This window comes from Tenebrio molitor, chromosome 4 (assembly GCF_963966145.1).
Source record: "Tenebrio molitor chromosome 4, icTenMoli1.1, whole genome shotgun sequence".
NCBI lineage: Eukaryota > Metazoa > Arthropoda > Insecta > Coleoptera > Tenebrionidae > Tenebrio > Tenebrio molitor.
The window spans coordinates 23454340-23470791 of record NC_091049.1 but is presented as its reverse complement, the minus strand read 5'-3'; the positions used below and the strand labels follow the sequence as shown (position 1 = coordinate 23470791).

The following is a 16452-nucleotide window of genomic DNA, read 5'->3' as shown; positions in this document are numbered from 1 at the left end:
AATTTCATTATTTAACCGGACCAGAAGGAAGTTTAAGTTCGGGAAGTTTCCCTTCAAGAATCAAAACCATTTTATCTCGTCATAGAATATCATGTTTAATTTAAGATTCGGTCACTTGTGAAAGAAAAGCTTTTCTGGTTAAGACCAAAATAATTATAAGACCATCTAAGAGTACTGGTTCCGCATCTTCCAATTTTCATCATTCGGTTACAAGCGAACCGTTGTCACATTCGTGTGAACCAGTGCTAAACCCCCGAGACTGTTTTGTGCGTAATCTTGCATTTAACCGAATAAACCGATTTTATTTTAACGTTCACGAGCATTTGTTCATACTCCCTCGACGAGTAAAATCTGAGCACTTGTCCCGGCAGCTGGACAAGTTGAAACCAGCTCAAAAAGGTTGCCTGGCGCCTATATCCTAACCCACGCCCTCTGCCCCGAAAAACCCGCTGAGAGCCCGGTGCTGTTACTGGCCAACTTTTGGTCATACACTTTTTCGAAATGTGTGAAGTGTGTGGCCATTGCGAAAATAAGGTTCAATCATGAATATCTTTTGTTCAGGAGTGAAATCATTTTCATAGATAACATTTTGCGAACAAAATGATTACGGCAATTAATGACGTTTCTGACAGTTCAATTATTATTTGACAAGCTGCGTCATACGTTTTTAATGCTTTTGTTTTGCAGGACCTACTTGACCAGAAATTTTTTGAAACATACAGTATTTATCTAGTAGACGGATAATATTAAACTCGGCGTAAAGTACTTACATTTATGGATTTTCCAAAAAGTCTCATTTCTAGTTTTAACCACAATTTCATATGGTTTGAAATCGGTTGTTGTTTCTATAATTTCATCATCTTCCAAATACAAAACATTATTATTGTGTAAAAGAATAGTAAAACTGAACCATTTTTTGTCGCCTCGATTCCATCTAAAGTAATAGAAATTCTCGTCGTTAATTGTATAAAATTTAATTTCAAATGGAGAGTAGACTGAGAATGATACAGAAGTTACTGATTTAAATCGGTGATAGTTGGTTTTAACAATTGGAAAGTCTGAAATAGAACATTTTTGGAGATTAATGATCGCTTTTCAAAATCATTATCCTAGGTTACAATTTGAGCATATAGTTGTCTCAATTCAAAATTTCCACCACCTGTTGAATTATGTTGGCAAAATAAAAATATTTCTAAATTGGGAGTTCTTACGAGTATAACCAAAGTTGGCAATATAATTATTTTTTCTACTTCCTTCTCTAAAGTGTCACATTTTGCACTGACAAATAGTGTATAAAACGTCACTTTAAAAACGATTGTTCATTAGTCACTTCGTGTAATTCGGGCGTTTTCGGCATATTAAACACGCTCGAAGTTTCTTTAAACACGGCTTGAATTTTTTGGACATATTTAGCTCTAGATCAAGTTGGTATTTTGACGTTTATCAGTTTCGCATCCGGCGTGAAAGAAAACGTCATTGCAGTGGAATAATTCGTTGTATTTTTCAAATATCGACCTGAAGCCACCAACAGTTTGTATCCTGAGAAATATATATATGTATTCTTATTTGGTATGTTCATTTAGTTTGTATGTTTAAATTAATGTTTAATAAAAAAGTTGCTTGTTTCGTTTGTGTGTTCCATTTGTTAATTTGGTCGTAGAAAAAGTATAGTATTCAACTCGTTTATAAACTTCTCTAGACACTTGTTTATTAAACACTCGCTCCGCTACGCTTCGCTCGTGCCTAACATAAAACGCGTGTCTAAAGTGCCGTTTATAAATCTTGTTGCATACTATACTACTGTGTGAGCAACAATTACTGATTGAGTTGGCAATAAATTCTGGTGACTTTTGGTGACTTTTATGTCATGTTCCAACGAGAAAACCATTTTATTAATAAAAGATTACACAAATTAAGACGTTTAAATTTGAAAAGTATGCCAGCTGTCAATAATGTCAATAAAACAAACCGAAATAGATACAATTCACAGTTTTGAAAATTTCATGTAAAATTTGTTATTGCCAACTGAAACAGTTATTGTTGCTCACCCTGTATTATAAACATGATTCGAAAATATTAAAATTAGTTCATAAGTTTATTTTGCTTTTAAAATTTGATATTCTACCTACTTATGTGCTGCATTTTAGAAAAGGTTTTCGTTCTTTTCCTTTATTCTAAAATTTTGAGTTGTAAAAACGGAAATCGACAGATAACCTAACAAATACAATCTGACGCATTTTTCACCAAACAGTGTTGCCGGTTGTATTTCCAACGTAGAATGCAGTGTTGGTGGAAATTTAGAATTAAGACCGACTTTACATTCTTTTATTTCTTTGACATATTCAAATCACAGCAAAATTTATTCAAAAAGCATTTGCCGCCGTTCTACTACAATGTTTATTTTTTACTTTTCTGTCGATAAACAATTATTTGGAGTGTACTGAGACTAGAAAATTGACGCATAGCAAAGAGCTTTAATTGCTTTGATGTCCAAGATCTACACTATTTCAAAATTAATTGTTCCGTCATTTTTAAGCAACTCACCTTCCCATCTTTTATCTGTAACAACACCGTGGCTAATATTGCTTACGTCTTTTAGAACCCAGTTAGCATTGTCCCAGTTATCTTGCTTTAAAAAATTCACTTGCTCATTATTATTTGTCATAATTGCTGGAGGATCAATAAAGATCGGATACTCAGAATTGTTCGTTATACAAGAAATTTCATTTTCTTTTTGTAGAGTAATGATATCACTGCATACATATTTGTCCAAGGAGAGATACATACAGATGAGTATAATTTGGAACTAAAAAATAATTAAATTATTAAGGTTGATAGTGTTATTGTAGAGCAACAAAGATTGCAAGAATTTAAAGAAAGCCAAAATTCAGTAAGGCATTACATGAAATTTTGTGTTTTGATTATGCAGGGTTATTCACGTAAGATGACGAGCCTGATCAGGTAAAAATGCAACCCAAAAGACAAATCACAAAGCAATCTCGATCCCTGTTATATTATCCGTCATTATCACAATGCGCATAAAACATAGACAGCTTTTAACGTCAGCCCAATGAATGTCAAGTTCTGACAGAAAATATCTCTCTCAGCAAAATATGATTTAATAACAATAATAAACAATTCAAATCACAAAAGTAGTGGGTAAGTAGGATCACATCGGTTCTGTCATCGTTCGAAAACCTTTTCAAATCCTAAATATGAACGAAAAATGCAATGACAGATATACATACCTTTCAAATTAATAGAATACAATGAATGCTTTGTAAAGTGTATTTTGGGTTGTATTTATACTTGGTCAGGCTCGTCATCTTACGTGAATAACCCTGTATAGATATTAGTTAAGATTTTGTGTTTGCAGAAGTATCGATTCTATTGAAAATAATGTGCTTACCCTAAGTAATTATTGTACTTAGGTTAACCGCTTGGACCTTTAAAATATAATTTGACACATATTTTAAACAATCCAACTTTTCTGTTCGACACTGTCAGAATTTGAGAATTTTCTCCGGTGTGAACGGATTTTCCTAAATGTCACAATTTGACAACACGAAACGTCAAGCTAATTTTATAGATTTTAAGCGATTTGGAGCCTTTAAGGGGCTCGTCGAACAAAAAAACGTTGTATTCAACTCGTTCGTGTGTAAATTGGTCTTTTTTTGGCGCTTGTGGGTCTGGACCACTCATGCCAAAAAAAGCACAATTTACACACGAACGAGTTGAATACAACATTTTACAATTTTACATTTTACAATTTCCACACGAACTCGTTAAATAAACTACTATTCATTGTAAAATATTCTAAAAACATTACATACCGTCTGATCAAGGATGATTGAATCTGTTTATAACAATGAAAATTTGAATTATTTTGGTACCACTTAACTGTAATCTAAACGCATTTCCGATTGTCAGCTTTGATAGGGTTGTCACGCAAATTTGAAATTTATCATCATAGGTTAATTTTTGTAATAACATAAACATAACCGACATAACATAATTTTCTTTTTATTATTCCTGAATCGTAATCTTTGTTTTTGACACTAAAATTCCTTCGCAAAAGGTGTATCAATTTACTTTTTTTGTTATAATTTTCTGATTGCAATGCAGGTATAATAAAAATAGCGTATGATACACTTGTATAAGGGCCTTTAAAGCACTTGCGACGTTAAAAGCACTTCTCTAGGCGTCGTGCTCTTAATCTCGTCACTAGTGCTTTGAAGGCTTCATTATAAACTTGTATCAGAATATACTATTTTAATGTCGTGTTAAGTTAAAACATCCGATCAGTGCCAATTACGAGAAAAAAAAACACCAATATTTTTCAATTGTTTCATTGCCAACAGACTCAGTCATTGTTGATCACGCCGTAGTAACATATGTGTAAGAACTCACCCTTCGAGCGGGCATCATTTGAAATTTTTGTTCAAACTTTAAAATCGACAACTTAAACAAATTAATAATGATTGAATAGAGAATCTTTACCACAGTTATAAATTCCCCCTTCCATAGAAACCTTTTTTAAATTACTATAATCTTGGCTTTTAAATTTGTTTTATCTACGAGTATCACCATTCATTAGATAGGTATCGATATCGTTTATTGTTTGCAGCAAACTGCATTGTTGATTAAGCCATATAACAACAAGTATTGTGTGTACCTGAAAATCTAACAAGTAAAAATTCTCAAAATAGTTTATCAGTGCCATTGAATTATTTATTTTTCACTTTAGTATAATTGCATGATAACTCCTAGGATACGAAATACGTAAACATGTCCATAACAACCGGAGCATAATACAGGGCGTAATAAGAATAAGCGGGTGTAATGAATTCATAACGCCCTTATCAATTCATAATTGCAAAGATGCCAGGTTTTTTTTTTTTAAGAACACAGTGAAAAATAAAATCTTGTATGCACCACGGCGTCACCGAATGATTACGCCTATCGAACGATATCCATCTCTCGGGCTAAAGCCCTCGAGTTGGATTCATCGTTCTCCGGGCGTAATCATCGTTGTAACGCCCTTGGTGCATAAATAGCTATTTTATCTTCAAGCCAGAAGTCAAAATCAAAAATACCGACCGTTCAGTTTTAAAAAGTAAACAATTGTAAGCTGTAATCGTTTGCTATTAACGTTTTGATAATTTTTGTTACACAGGTGTCCCAGAACTCGCTCCCCTCAGAAAAGAGGAAAAATCTTCATAAAAGAACAAATAAATAATTCTAAAGAAAAATGTTTCCATCTTGAACGGTACTCAAGAATAGTATATTCTTGAATGGTTACAATGAAAATTCGATCTACGAGTGGAAGATTCCGGTTCCGCCTCGACTAGAAATCCCAGACTCGGACGAAAAAGATGCACTTTTTGAGCCTTGATACACAAATAACTATACCTTTAATCTTCAAACATGATTTCTTTCTCATTTCTATGTTTTTATTTATCGATTCTTACTGAGTGCAGCAAAATTGTAATAATGAAAGTTACGTGAGTAAGGAAAATGTGATTGAATATAATGAAATAAAAATTATAGGGTCTACAAAGCACCGAGGGTAACAATCATGCACTCAGGAGGTGCATATAGGTACTACATATTTTTTGCGCGACTGAACGATTTTAATTGAAAAAAGCCAGAAGATTTTAAATAATTTTTAACTGTTAACATGACACTTCAACTTAACTTGACACAACTGTTAACATGACACTTAATCTTAAATTGACAGTTAAAAATCATTTAAAAACTTTAGGTTTTTGAGTTAAAATCATTGGGTCGTGCAAAAATAGTACCTATATTATGCACCTTGGGTAAAAATCATGCAGTTCACCCCTCGGTGCATAATCTACTATTTACTTTATTAACCCATTGAATATTATGATACAAACAAGTTTTAATGTTTTGGTTTTGAATGTTTTAATTTATCCACTATTTCTCGTCCACACATGTAAACGTGTATACTCCTACCTACCTATACATTCTTGACAACCGTGACAATAAAAACTCTTTTTAAAATTCCAAGAGTGTTATTGCAATTTACATGTGTAGCTTGAAGCTAAGAACCCAGTCACATCTATTGTCAATAATTTACTACTGAAGGTATAGTAAATTCAAAAAACTCCTGGACTGTCAAAATTGAATTTTAAATAAAATGCTTGTTTTGACTGTAATGGGGTATAAAAAATTTTCGCTAGAGTGTATCCACGTCAAAATCTAGTCACAAAATCTATTTAGGTTATGTTTTCCCGAGTGTTTTCCTTTTTAATCATTGAACTAAAGATATTTTGAACATTTGAAACGAAATGCAGCAACTTAAATAACTAGAGCAATTTAATCAGGTTTATAAAAAACACAAAGAAAAACAGAAGGTGACACACGACAAACTGAAAACCGGTAAAAACTAAACACACACTAAACAATTGCGTTTCCCATACTTGTCTGAGTCAGATTCCCCGATTTCGCTAAGGATATATTGGATGGAACATCTTTAATACCCACATAGTTAACCAATCAGCTTTAATTAGGTTTTCGGCCTCCCAATCTGGGAAATATAGCGTTACCTTACACTTTAGGTCAAGGGAGGTGCGATTTCCCGTACAATGTCAAAAATTTCTAGTGGAATGTGGGAAAAATCTAGTGGAGTACGGGAAAAATGTGCGGACACCGTTGATTTATTCTTTTCACAGTTAATTTAAAATTAAAGTGTCCATACGTTACTTTAATTTGGTGTAAAAAAACACATTTCCCTGTATAATTTTTCCGATAAATGTGTTTGTTTGATTTATATCGATCGAAAAAGAAAATAATCGTAACAGGGAAAATACAATCTATTGGGTTGGCAGCTGTATATGTCAAAAAGTTTGACAATTGTCAGGTATTTCATAAATATCTGCAAAATTGCACAATAAAACTAAACCACAGAAGTTGATATATGGTTTTGTGTACCTACTTTATCCAGTACTAGCTGTTAGTGCTAAAGTGCAACTGGAAAATAAAAATAAACAAAACATTCTAACCCCAAAATCTTGTATTCACCTGAAGAAAGATGATTCGTTTTCACCAGGAAGTAGTGGTTAAGTACAAGACATTTTAATAATTTGCAACATTATTAACATAATTTATTTTGTAAAATGACAGTTGTAAACATTATTGTTACAATTCTCCACTTTAGAGAACAATGCAGAAACAATTTGGTAACTGTCAGCTTTATTACTTCTGGGTTGAATGTCAATATGTTGTACTGGTGCTGATGATGGAATTCTCAATGTTGGATGGTTACATTGGAAGCAACTGCTAAAAATTCAAGTAGATTAAAGCACTGTATCGAAGTTTGTAACACAACTCACGATTGTTTGAGCTGTAGCTGCAACACAGTACATTTTGTTTTTGATGTTGAAGGAAGGCCATCAGTCATCACGAATCGTTTTAGGAACTTCAATCTTGTGTCCATAGGGCAATCAAGGTTCAAATATTTGTCAATTTTATTTGAAATTGTTTTAATTGTATTAATACGAATTTAACCTGACTTCCATATATTTCTTCACTGTTTCAACCCAGTTTGGATTGGTAATGGCAAACGATCTACAAATATTGGTTTTTGTGTCAGTTATCAATATAATATCTTGTCTTGACATTTTCCATTTTCAGAGTATATAACTCCTTTCGGAGACAGGCACCACACACACCTATTAATAAAACTGCCTGTAATAAAATATGGTTTATTAAAAATTTGTGAATTAAAGAATAGTTATTACATACTTTCGTGAGAAAAAATTATCCTATGTAACGTTGTTTCGATTTTTGTGGTAATAATTCAGAATATAGTCCTGCCACTAGTTGTACTGCCTCTGGTGTCACATTTAACTCACTCTATATTATATACTAGACATTTTTTTCACTCGATTAATATACCAAAATCAAATTTTGAAGCACGACCGTGAAAATTTAGCCGGCAAATAATTTGTTAGGAAAAAAACAAATGAGCGGTCACGGTCGTCAAGGAATTGATTCCACAGCATTCGATTCTTTATTGACGATGTCAAATTCTACAATAAAATTAGTCTTGATTTTTAAAAGATTTAATATTTTGGTCAGCCGAAAAGTCTAATACAAATGTCGTACGGGACGTATTTTCCGGCCCTCCAACTAATCAGGCACTCGGCTGCGCCATCGTGCCCGAAACCAGTTGTCGTGCCGGAAAATTCACATCCCGTACTCTAATGTAAATAACTATTTTTATTTTCACAATGCAAGATGCTGTTTCTCCACAGTTGGGTTAAAATCAAAAACGTTTGTTATGGCCCTCTTCTCTCGCGCCAATAGAACTACCATAGTTCGTTTTGAACTTTCCATTTTAACCTTTTTACAAAATGCACTTAAATAATTTGCAATTTATTTGACAATGTCAATTTAAACAAATGAATAGTTTGAAAAATCAAAAAATCATAGATACCGACCGGGCAATATTATTATTATTATTATTATTATTCTTTACAAGACAGCAGCTATGATCTGTTCGCCAATGTTTCAAGCAACTCCTAATACTTGGAATTGAGCAGACAAAAATATCTAACAACTCCTCAACTTCTGAGTAGTTCTTGAGCACCTGAATCAGTAGAGAGCTCTCTCCTACATTAGTTCTGACAGTCGGAATGTAAAATACACTTTTAGTTCTGGAATTAGGTCGAGCAACTCGTAGAGAGTTCTTAGATAGATACTAGCGAAGAATACTCAAGACGCGATCGAACGTACGTCACATACAGGGTTTTGAGCGTATCAGCGTCAGATATTTCTCGATTATTCCTCATTATAAACCCCAGAGACTTAAATGCTGATTGGGCCACAAGATCAATGTGATCATTAAACGAAAGCTTTGAATTAAAAGTTACACCCAAATCACGAATGGAGTCCGGTTTCTCAAGCATTGATCCATTTTATCTTATACACCGTGTAGAGTGGGTTCATTTTTCTCGCGTAGGTCATCACATTACATTTAGAAATATTTAGCAGAAGCTGATTTCTCCCACACCATTCATATACTGCATCCAAATTCTTTTGCAAGCGCATAGAGTCTTCAATTGAATTAACCATATTATAGATTTTTAAATCATCAGCAAACAGAAGAAATGGTGTGTCGAGGTGATCTGCAATGTCATCTATAAATATATTAAAGAGAAAGGGTCCCAACACTGAACCCTGAGGAACCCCAGTGCCCTGCCTGAAAAGTCCTGACTTGAACCCATTCACTCGTACAAAGAGATATCTATCGCACAGATAGGAACAGATTAATTTTATCAACTGATCGGAGAAACCAAACCGATCTAACTTATGTAATAGTAGCTGATGGTCAATCCTGTCAAAAGCTTTGGAAAAATCAGTATATATTACATCGACCTGTTTATTTTCATTCAAAGCTTCAGCCAAAAACTGCGTGAGTGAGACAAGATTCGTTTCAACAGAGCGCCCTTTCATAAATCCATGCTGGTGTGGGGATAATGTCCGAGAGACATGCCTATGAAAGAAAGTATGTAGCAGTAGTTCAAAAATTTTGGCAAAATTACAAATGATCGCGATCGGTCTATAATTATTGATCTCAGATTTCTCACCTTTTTTATAGACTGGACAAATTCTTGAAGTTTTCCATTGACTAGGAAATTTACCTGAATTGAGAATGAGATTGAATATCCTTGTTAGTGGTCTAACGAAAACATACATACAGTCACGCACTATAAAGGCAGGAATTTTGTCTGGACCTGTTGTTAATTTCGGTTTCAATTGCTTAAAGGCTTTAATTACATCATCTTCAGTTACCGAGGTGATACTTATAATATTAGCATTTAAACTAAGATTAAGACCATCCTGATTATAAGATCGACTGTTGTTATTGTTATTAATAAAAGACTGAGCGAAGTGATCAGCAAAGGCATCAGTAATTTCATCCGGATCACTGAGATTTTTATTACCATAGCGCATTGCTGACAGAATAGCGTTGGAATCTCTTTTCGATTTTACAAAGGACCAAAAACTTTTAGGATTCTGCTTCAGTGACTTATTAACATGCTGTAGATAATAAGAATAAGCAATCTTAATTTCAGATTTTATTGAAGATCTACGAGATCTAAAGTGGTTGTAGTCATCAGTCGATTTCGTTGAGTTATACCTTCTGCGAGCTGCATCTTTCTTTCTCAAACCTTTTATGATGCTCATCGTAAACCAAGTGGGATATTCACGAGATAAGGAAGGTGATTTCTTGGGTACATACATTTGGAAAGTTTGATACAGCACCGAATAAAACTGGGAGACAGCACGTTCAACATTCGACTCAGAATCAAGAAACGACCAATCAACATTTAACAGTGATTCATAGAGTGATGAAAATCCTCAGATACAAAGGGCTCATGACTTCTGGACACCCAACATTCATTGCGTGCATTCGAAAACACCAAATCCAAAAGTCTGTTGTTGTGGTTAGTAACATCGTTTAACTGTTTTAGACAGTAGAAATTCATAAGGTTATCTATATAATTATAAAGCGCGGTTAGTTTCAAATCACCCGATGAGCAGGACGCAAATTCAGTGATATTAAAATAATATAAGCATAAGCAGAATAAGCATGTCAGACCCATACAAGCAAGACAATGAGATCAAAAAATCAACAAACGCACAATAATCAGTTATAATACCACGAGTAGTCAAAGATTGTCGAATATTTTTGTGGTGGTATCACGAATGGTGTTCAAAAGCGTAATGACCATAAGTGATACCATCGGAAAAATATTCTACTATCTTTGACTACGAGTTGTATTCAACAGACTATTCAATGAACCAAATCAATGATTAAAATAAAAATTTTCAAAGCTAGTTCGCAAATCTGCGTTACACATGATTTCATTGTTCAGTTAACTTCGTAAGAAAGTAATAATTTCTTTGAATAAAAATAATAATCAAGGTTTGTTTAAAATATTCACCTCGACCACTAGTGGAATAGTCAGTTATATTTTCACGAGTGGAATATTCGCTGGAATTTTCTGTTGCTAGGCTACGAAAGTACATGTCTGCTCTTTTATTGGTTAATATTTGAAAAATAACAGGTGAATTGAATAGTCAGTATTACTGCAAGATGGTGGTATATAGACCACTGAAATAAAAATTGGACGGAACAACCAAAAAGTCAATACTATGTAAAATATCACATACATTATCGCAACCATTGCACACAGTTGCCTTGATAGCTGGATTTATTGCTAACAGAACCCCTCCGCCTCTTTAGTGTCTACAACTATTTCGATCTTTCCGGAAAACATTGAATCTATCCAGGTCAAGCAATTCTCCATCACTAACACTATCATTCAGCCAAGTCTCAGTAAGGGCAATTATATCAAAATTAGATGTTGAACTTAGAGAAGATAGATAAAACTCATGTGTTTTGGTACAGAGCCCTCGCACATTTTGATAATAAATTGATATATTAGCAGAACCTATTTTTATATGTTGGGGCGAAGAGAGTAATTGTTATTGAGAGGACACCCCTGCGGTCTCGTTTTCAACATCCACGGCCGGAGGCGAGTCGTCTTTTATCTTAGGAACATTTATAACGGTTTTAATACCAAACAGATCCTGTTTAAATTTAGCTGATGCTAGTTGAAAAGCTGTACACTTGCCATGCTCATAAGCTGCATGATTGGCATCGACATCTAATCTTTGAGACATCCGAAGGGTTTTGCAATTACGACAGGTAGGACTGACTTTATTTTCAGACACTGCACAAGGAATATCAGGATGATGCTTACCACATAATTGACAGGAGGAGTCATTTTTACAATATTTTGCTGTATGGTTGAAACCATTGCACTTGTAACATCTCACAACAGAGACAGCATCAAATACAGAACAACTGCTTAAACCGACCAAAACATGCCCTAGTTCGAGAATGCGCTTATAGGTATCAAGATCGAGAGAAAGTTCACACTGCAACACTTTGTCATTCTTTTTAACTGCCCAGAACTTATGCATATTGATGGTAGAATTCTCAGTAATTACATTAGGATTCTGTTTTTTCACATAAATTAAGACTTCTGATTCTGTTAATTCATTAGAAATTCCTACAATTCTAACGCGTGGGAGAACAGGATCTAACTTTTTGATCTCATACTTCGACGACAATTTGGATTCCGCAATTTCAAAGAGTTTCTGTTCGTCAACTTGCTTGGAACATCCTATGATCAGACCACCGTTCGCGACAGACCTAAAATTATTAATTTCTATGTCTTCATTTAAAGGTTTAATGAATTTCAAAATATCAGATTTTGTCTGATTGAGAGGTTGTTTCACTCCCTTGGGCTTAAAAATTATTTTACTTTCATTTGCCTGTTTAACTTTATCCGCAAAAGTGGCTGGTTTGGCATGTTGCTGACTAGTTAGGCTCATCGTGTTAATGGTCTCACGTAATAGCGAAATCTCATCACGAAGCGGCCTAAGAGCTGAATTTACAATGCTCTTGATGTATTTTAAAAATGCATTTTCTTCAAGTGGCGAATCAGGATCAAGCGGAGACAAGGGTGAACAATTAAAATATGAAAATAACTAATGATTTAACCCACCTAACAACTGCAATTTTGATTTTGACAGTCCAGATGTTTTTTAAATGGACTTTAACAAAAGTTACTTTTATAAAGGTAATTACATTCCTAACAACTTTCGAAATGACGAAATCATAAATCAAATTGTACTATTACGACCCAAAGGGGCCGGCCACAAACAAACTCCGGTTGTCTGGATCGGGGAGCGGGACAGGAGAGTGAGACTCAGAAGCGCGGGGACAAAACAACATTTATTTTATTTTCGGCACCTCGCAGGATGCGGTACAGTGGTGTATCGGTTGCTCCTCGCTCGGAAATTCGTTCGGGTGTTTCGGTGGGGCCGAGAAGTGGTCGAGGAGAGCCGTATAAGGTTTTGGCGGCTGTTGTGGCAGCCTGGCGGAGCTCTTCCGGAGTCGAGGCTCGCCTCCCTGGCCGGTGCGGTGCTCGGTGGTGTCTATACGAGGTGATGCGGAGCTGGTGGTGCAGACGTCGACTGCGTCTGGGGAAGATCCTGAGACGATCTGGAGAAGATCGGAATGTGATCTGAGGGATTCTGTGAATCCTAGAGATTCTCTGACAGGATCCTGGAAGGTGTTGGAGAAATCCTGGAAAGTTCTGCTGGTCGCCCTGCGTGATAAATTTTCTAGTTGCGAGAGCCGCCATTTTGGTATCTCGAGGTCCCTGCTTCCGCCGGTTCGATCGATCGGTCGATGGACCTTCGATTCCGGGACGCTGTACCTAGGTAATTAGTTTTAACAAAAAAGTAATACCCAATTTTTGTGGCGGTGAACAGTATTTATGCATCTATAATGCCTTCATGTAAATATAATTTAGTGTTAAAGTCATTTTTCTTCTTGACACAAGTGATGGGACGCCCGGTACAACATTTTGACCTAAGTCTTTCGGATTTAGATGCACCAAAGCCTCCTCTATAAGACTGTACAGAAAAAACATCGAAATTTCCACCTTCAATTTTCGAGTTTTGCCCAGCGAAACAGGCCATTCGCCCCACTGTGCGCCGTCGTGCGGATCAACCCTGGGACACTTGTAGAGTATATCGCTATCGAGCGGATCAAGGGGGGTCCTTATATCCCGGAACGAAACAACCACGCCATTTTGTGGCGAGCAGGATTCACCTTCTGCAGTACCACCACCGGGGGCGAGAGACGCCGTTTCCTCCACCGGGTCCACCTCGATCCATCATCAGCACCGATCAAGGCCACCGGCCCAACTCACTCAGCCCCGACACGGACCCTAGCCGGAGACTGCTCCGGGCGAACACGGAGCTGTCCACCTGCGACTCAGCACCGGAAGCCCAGCAATCCCAGTGTTAACAATATATCGTAAAATATTAATCAGTTGACCAATATTGCCAATATACATAGTTAAAATCAAACGGATGTGTATTCCCATCCCCCCTCCCTGCGGAGTTACACAGCGTCACGTACAAACCCCGGGCCTCTTTATAAGAGGGTTTGTAACAGTACCCATCGTTAAATTAAACATTCCTTAATTATAATTTATTCCATCTTAAACGATAAAATGGTATTTTATCACATATTATGTATATCCCAAGTGCAACATTTTTTATCGGAAAAATTTTTGCTAATGAACGAGAACATCCATAAATGAGGTCAGAAGACCAGTTATTATCAAATAAGAGCACGAGACGAAGTCGATTTATTTGATAGGAATTGGTCTTCTGACCGAATAATTTATGGATGTGTGAGTTCATTAGCAAAAAATTTGCTGATATTAAAATTTTGCACTAGGGGTATACGGCTGATTATTTCCTGAATATAATGAAACAAACGCATTATTTCCAATTCAAAATAATAAAAAAAAAATTAGGTACCGAAATTTTTTATCCGATTATAGCACAGTGTGCATTTTCGAGAAATTTATTTTTTGTTTTCTCGTTTTGATTGGTCAATATTTGTCACACAATTGGTTGCTAGACACATGAAGGAAATAATCTACTGTTTTTTTCATGGTAAAATGAAATTTTATCGTCTAGAAAAATAAAATAAGTACATTTTCACAAGTTTCTTTATTTTTTTTTAATCAAAATTACAAACATCTGAATTGAAATAACCGGGAATAACATTGTTAAAAAAAATTAAATATGCACTTTTTAAACACTTTTCCACCACATTTGACAATATTCTTGTTAGCGACATCTTTAGAGAAAATCCTTGACAATTCTTTGTGCTGCATGTTCCCATCAAAATTCTGTTACAAATTTCCTTCTTATCTTCAACCGATTCTACAACCGAATTAGATTTCCAGCCACCATGTCTCTTCATCATAAGCGTGTTAGCTACAGTATTCGCCAAAAGAGTAGCACTTGATCTCCTAAAGCAATGACCAGTGTAATATTCAGGTAATGGCAGCTTCAAAAATTCCGCTATCATTCGGGGCATCTTATAAAATGTGTTAATTCCCACCATTTGCTTTGTACATTTTTCATTGCGATAACCCAAAAAGAAGCTCTTGCTTGGTGTATTTGCAGGTCTCTTAAATCACTATATTTTTTGTATAAAGCCAAATGCTCCCAAAATTTGATTGGCCCTCTATGCAAAATCTTTCAGACATCGTTAACAAGTGGCAAATTGCCCACACAATGGCTTGAAGCCGTTGTAACGCCAATATTCAAAAAGGGAGACAAGTGCAAGGCAGAAAACTACCGGACCATTAGTCTAACATCTAGCACGTGTAAACTATTTGAGAAAGTGCTTGTTAGACAATTACTCGAATTTCTACGAAATAAAAACGTTGTACCAATAAACCAACACGGGTTTATTCCTGGCCGTTCTGCCATAACAAACTTGCTTACTTCGTGTAACCAGTGGACCAAACTGCTGGACACAGGAAAAACTGTTGACATTGTCTACTTAGACTTTAGCAAAGCATTTGACAGAGTGCCACTCTCTCTACTCCTACATAAACTCGAAAGCTATGGCATCAATGGACATGTCCTGAACTGGATTGCGGCATTTCTGTCCTCTAGACCGTTTGCAGTTAATGTGGGTTCTGTGCTCTCAGACAAGAAACTCGTTATAAGTGGCGTGCCGCAGGGCCCGGTGCTTGGTCCGCTATTGTTCACTCTTTACACATCTGACTTGCTTGCCAGATTACAATGTCCTTTTGCAGCTTACGCAGATGACGTAAAAATATTTAGTTCATCCAATGAATGTAGAGATATTAACAAGCTATAAATTGATTTAAATTTTCTGACTGAATGGAGTGATCAGTGGTGTTTACCCTTGAATCCGGACAAATGTTCCGTCATGTATCTTGGTTTCAACAATCCAAAAAAAATATATCAACTTGGAAACCGAGACATCACTGTAGTTGAAAATCAAAATGATCTGGGCGTCCTCGTTAATAACAAGTTGAATTGGGGCAACCAGAGCGCCAAAGCCGCTAGAAGGGCTTCTGGGGTTTTTCATTCAATCAAAAGAGCTTTCCCTAAACCAAGTCCTGAATTATGCTCAAGGTTATTTAAAATTTACATTAGGCCTCACTTAGAGTATGCAATATCGGTTTGGAGACCCTATCATGTGAAGGATTATCCGTAATAGTGTATGTACTCCGGCAAAATTGCCGTGCCGCAGGGTGGAGGTGGGATACGAAAAAAATAATAATAATAATAACTTGCTAACTATTTTTCGTATTAGCCACAATAGTAAACATGCGCTTCTTATTCGTTTTTGTTTCGGGAACTTGTATTACCAAAATATTATCTCAATCTTCGATATCGTCAATTTTGATTTTGTGTAATTTGTCCATTCTGCACCCTCCGGCGATTCCCATGACCAAGACAACCTTTACATAATTTACTTAATATTGAGTGAAACTA

General features: G+C 35.7%; 2 protein-coding genes across 3 annotated transcripts in view; both read right to left on the bottom strand.

The window, feature by feature from the left end:
• The window catches only part of LOC138128644 (uncharacterized), a 41314-nt gene extending 36791 nt beyond the window's left edge, over positions 1 to 4523 (bottom strand). For both annotated transcript variants that reach the window (XM_069044854.1, XM_069044855.1), the window contains exons 1-3: positions 4411 to 4523; positions 2545 to 2806; positions 771 to 1058 (exon numbers count right to left, since the gene is read on the bottom strand). In XM_069044854.1, coding sequence (XP_068900955.1) covers positions 771 to 1058; positions 2545 to 2806; positions 4411 to 4428 — 568 coding nt within the window. In that variant the 5' untranslated portion in view covers positions 4429 to 4523. The remainder of the gene's footprint in view (positions 1 to 770; positions 1059 to 2544; positions 2807 to 4410) is intronic.
• An 8292-nt stretch (positions 4524 to 12815) lies between these two features.
• The window catches only part of LOC138129410 (uncharacterized), a 35975-nt gene continuing 32338 nt past the window's right edge, over positions 12816 to 16452 (bottom strand). Inside the window, exon 4 of the mRNA XM_069045701.1 lies at positions 12816 to 13328. Coding sequence (XP_068901802.1) covers positions 12816 to 13328 — 513 coding nt within the window. The remainder of the gene's footprint in view (positions 13329 to 16452) is intronic.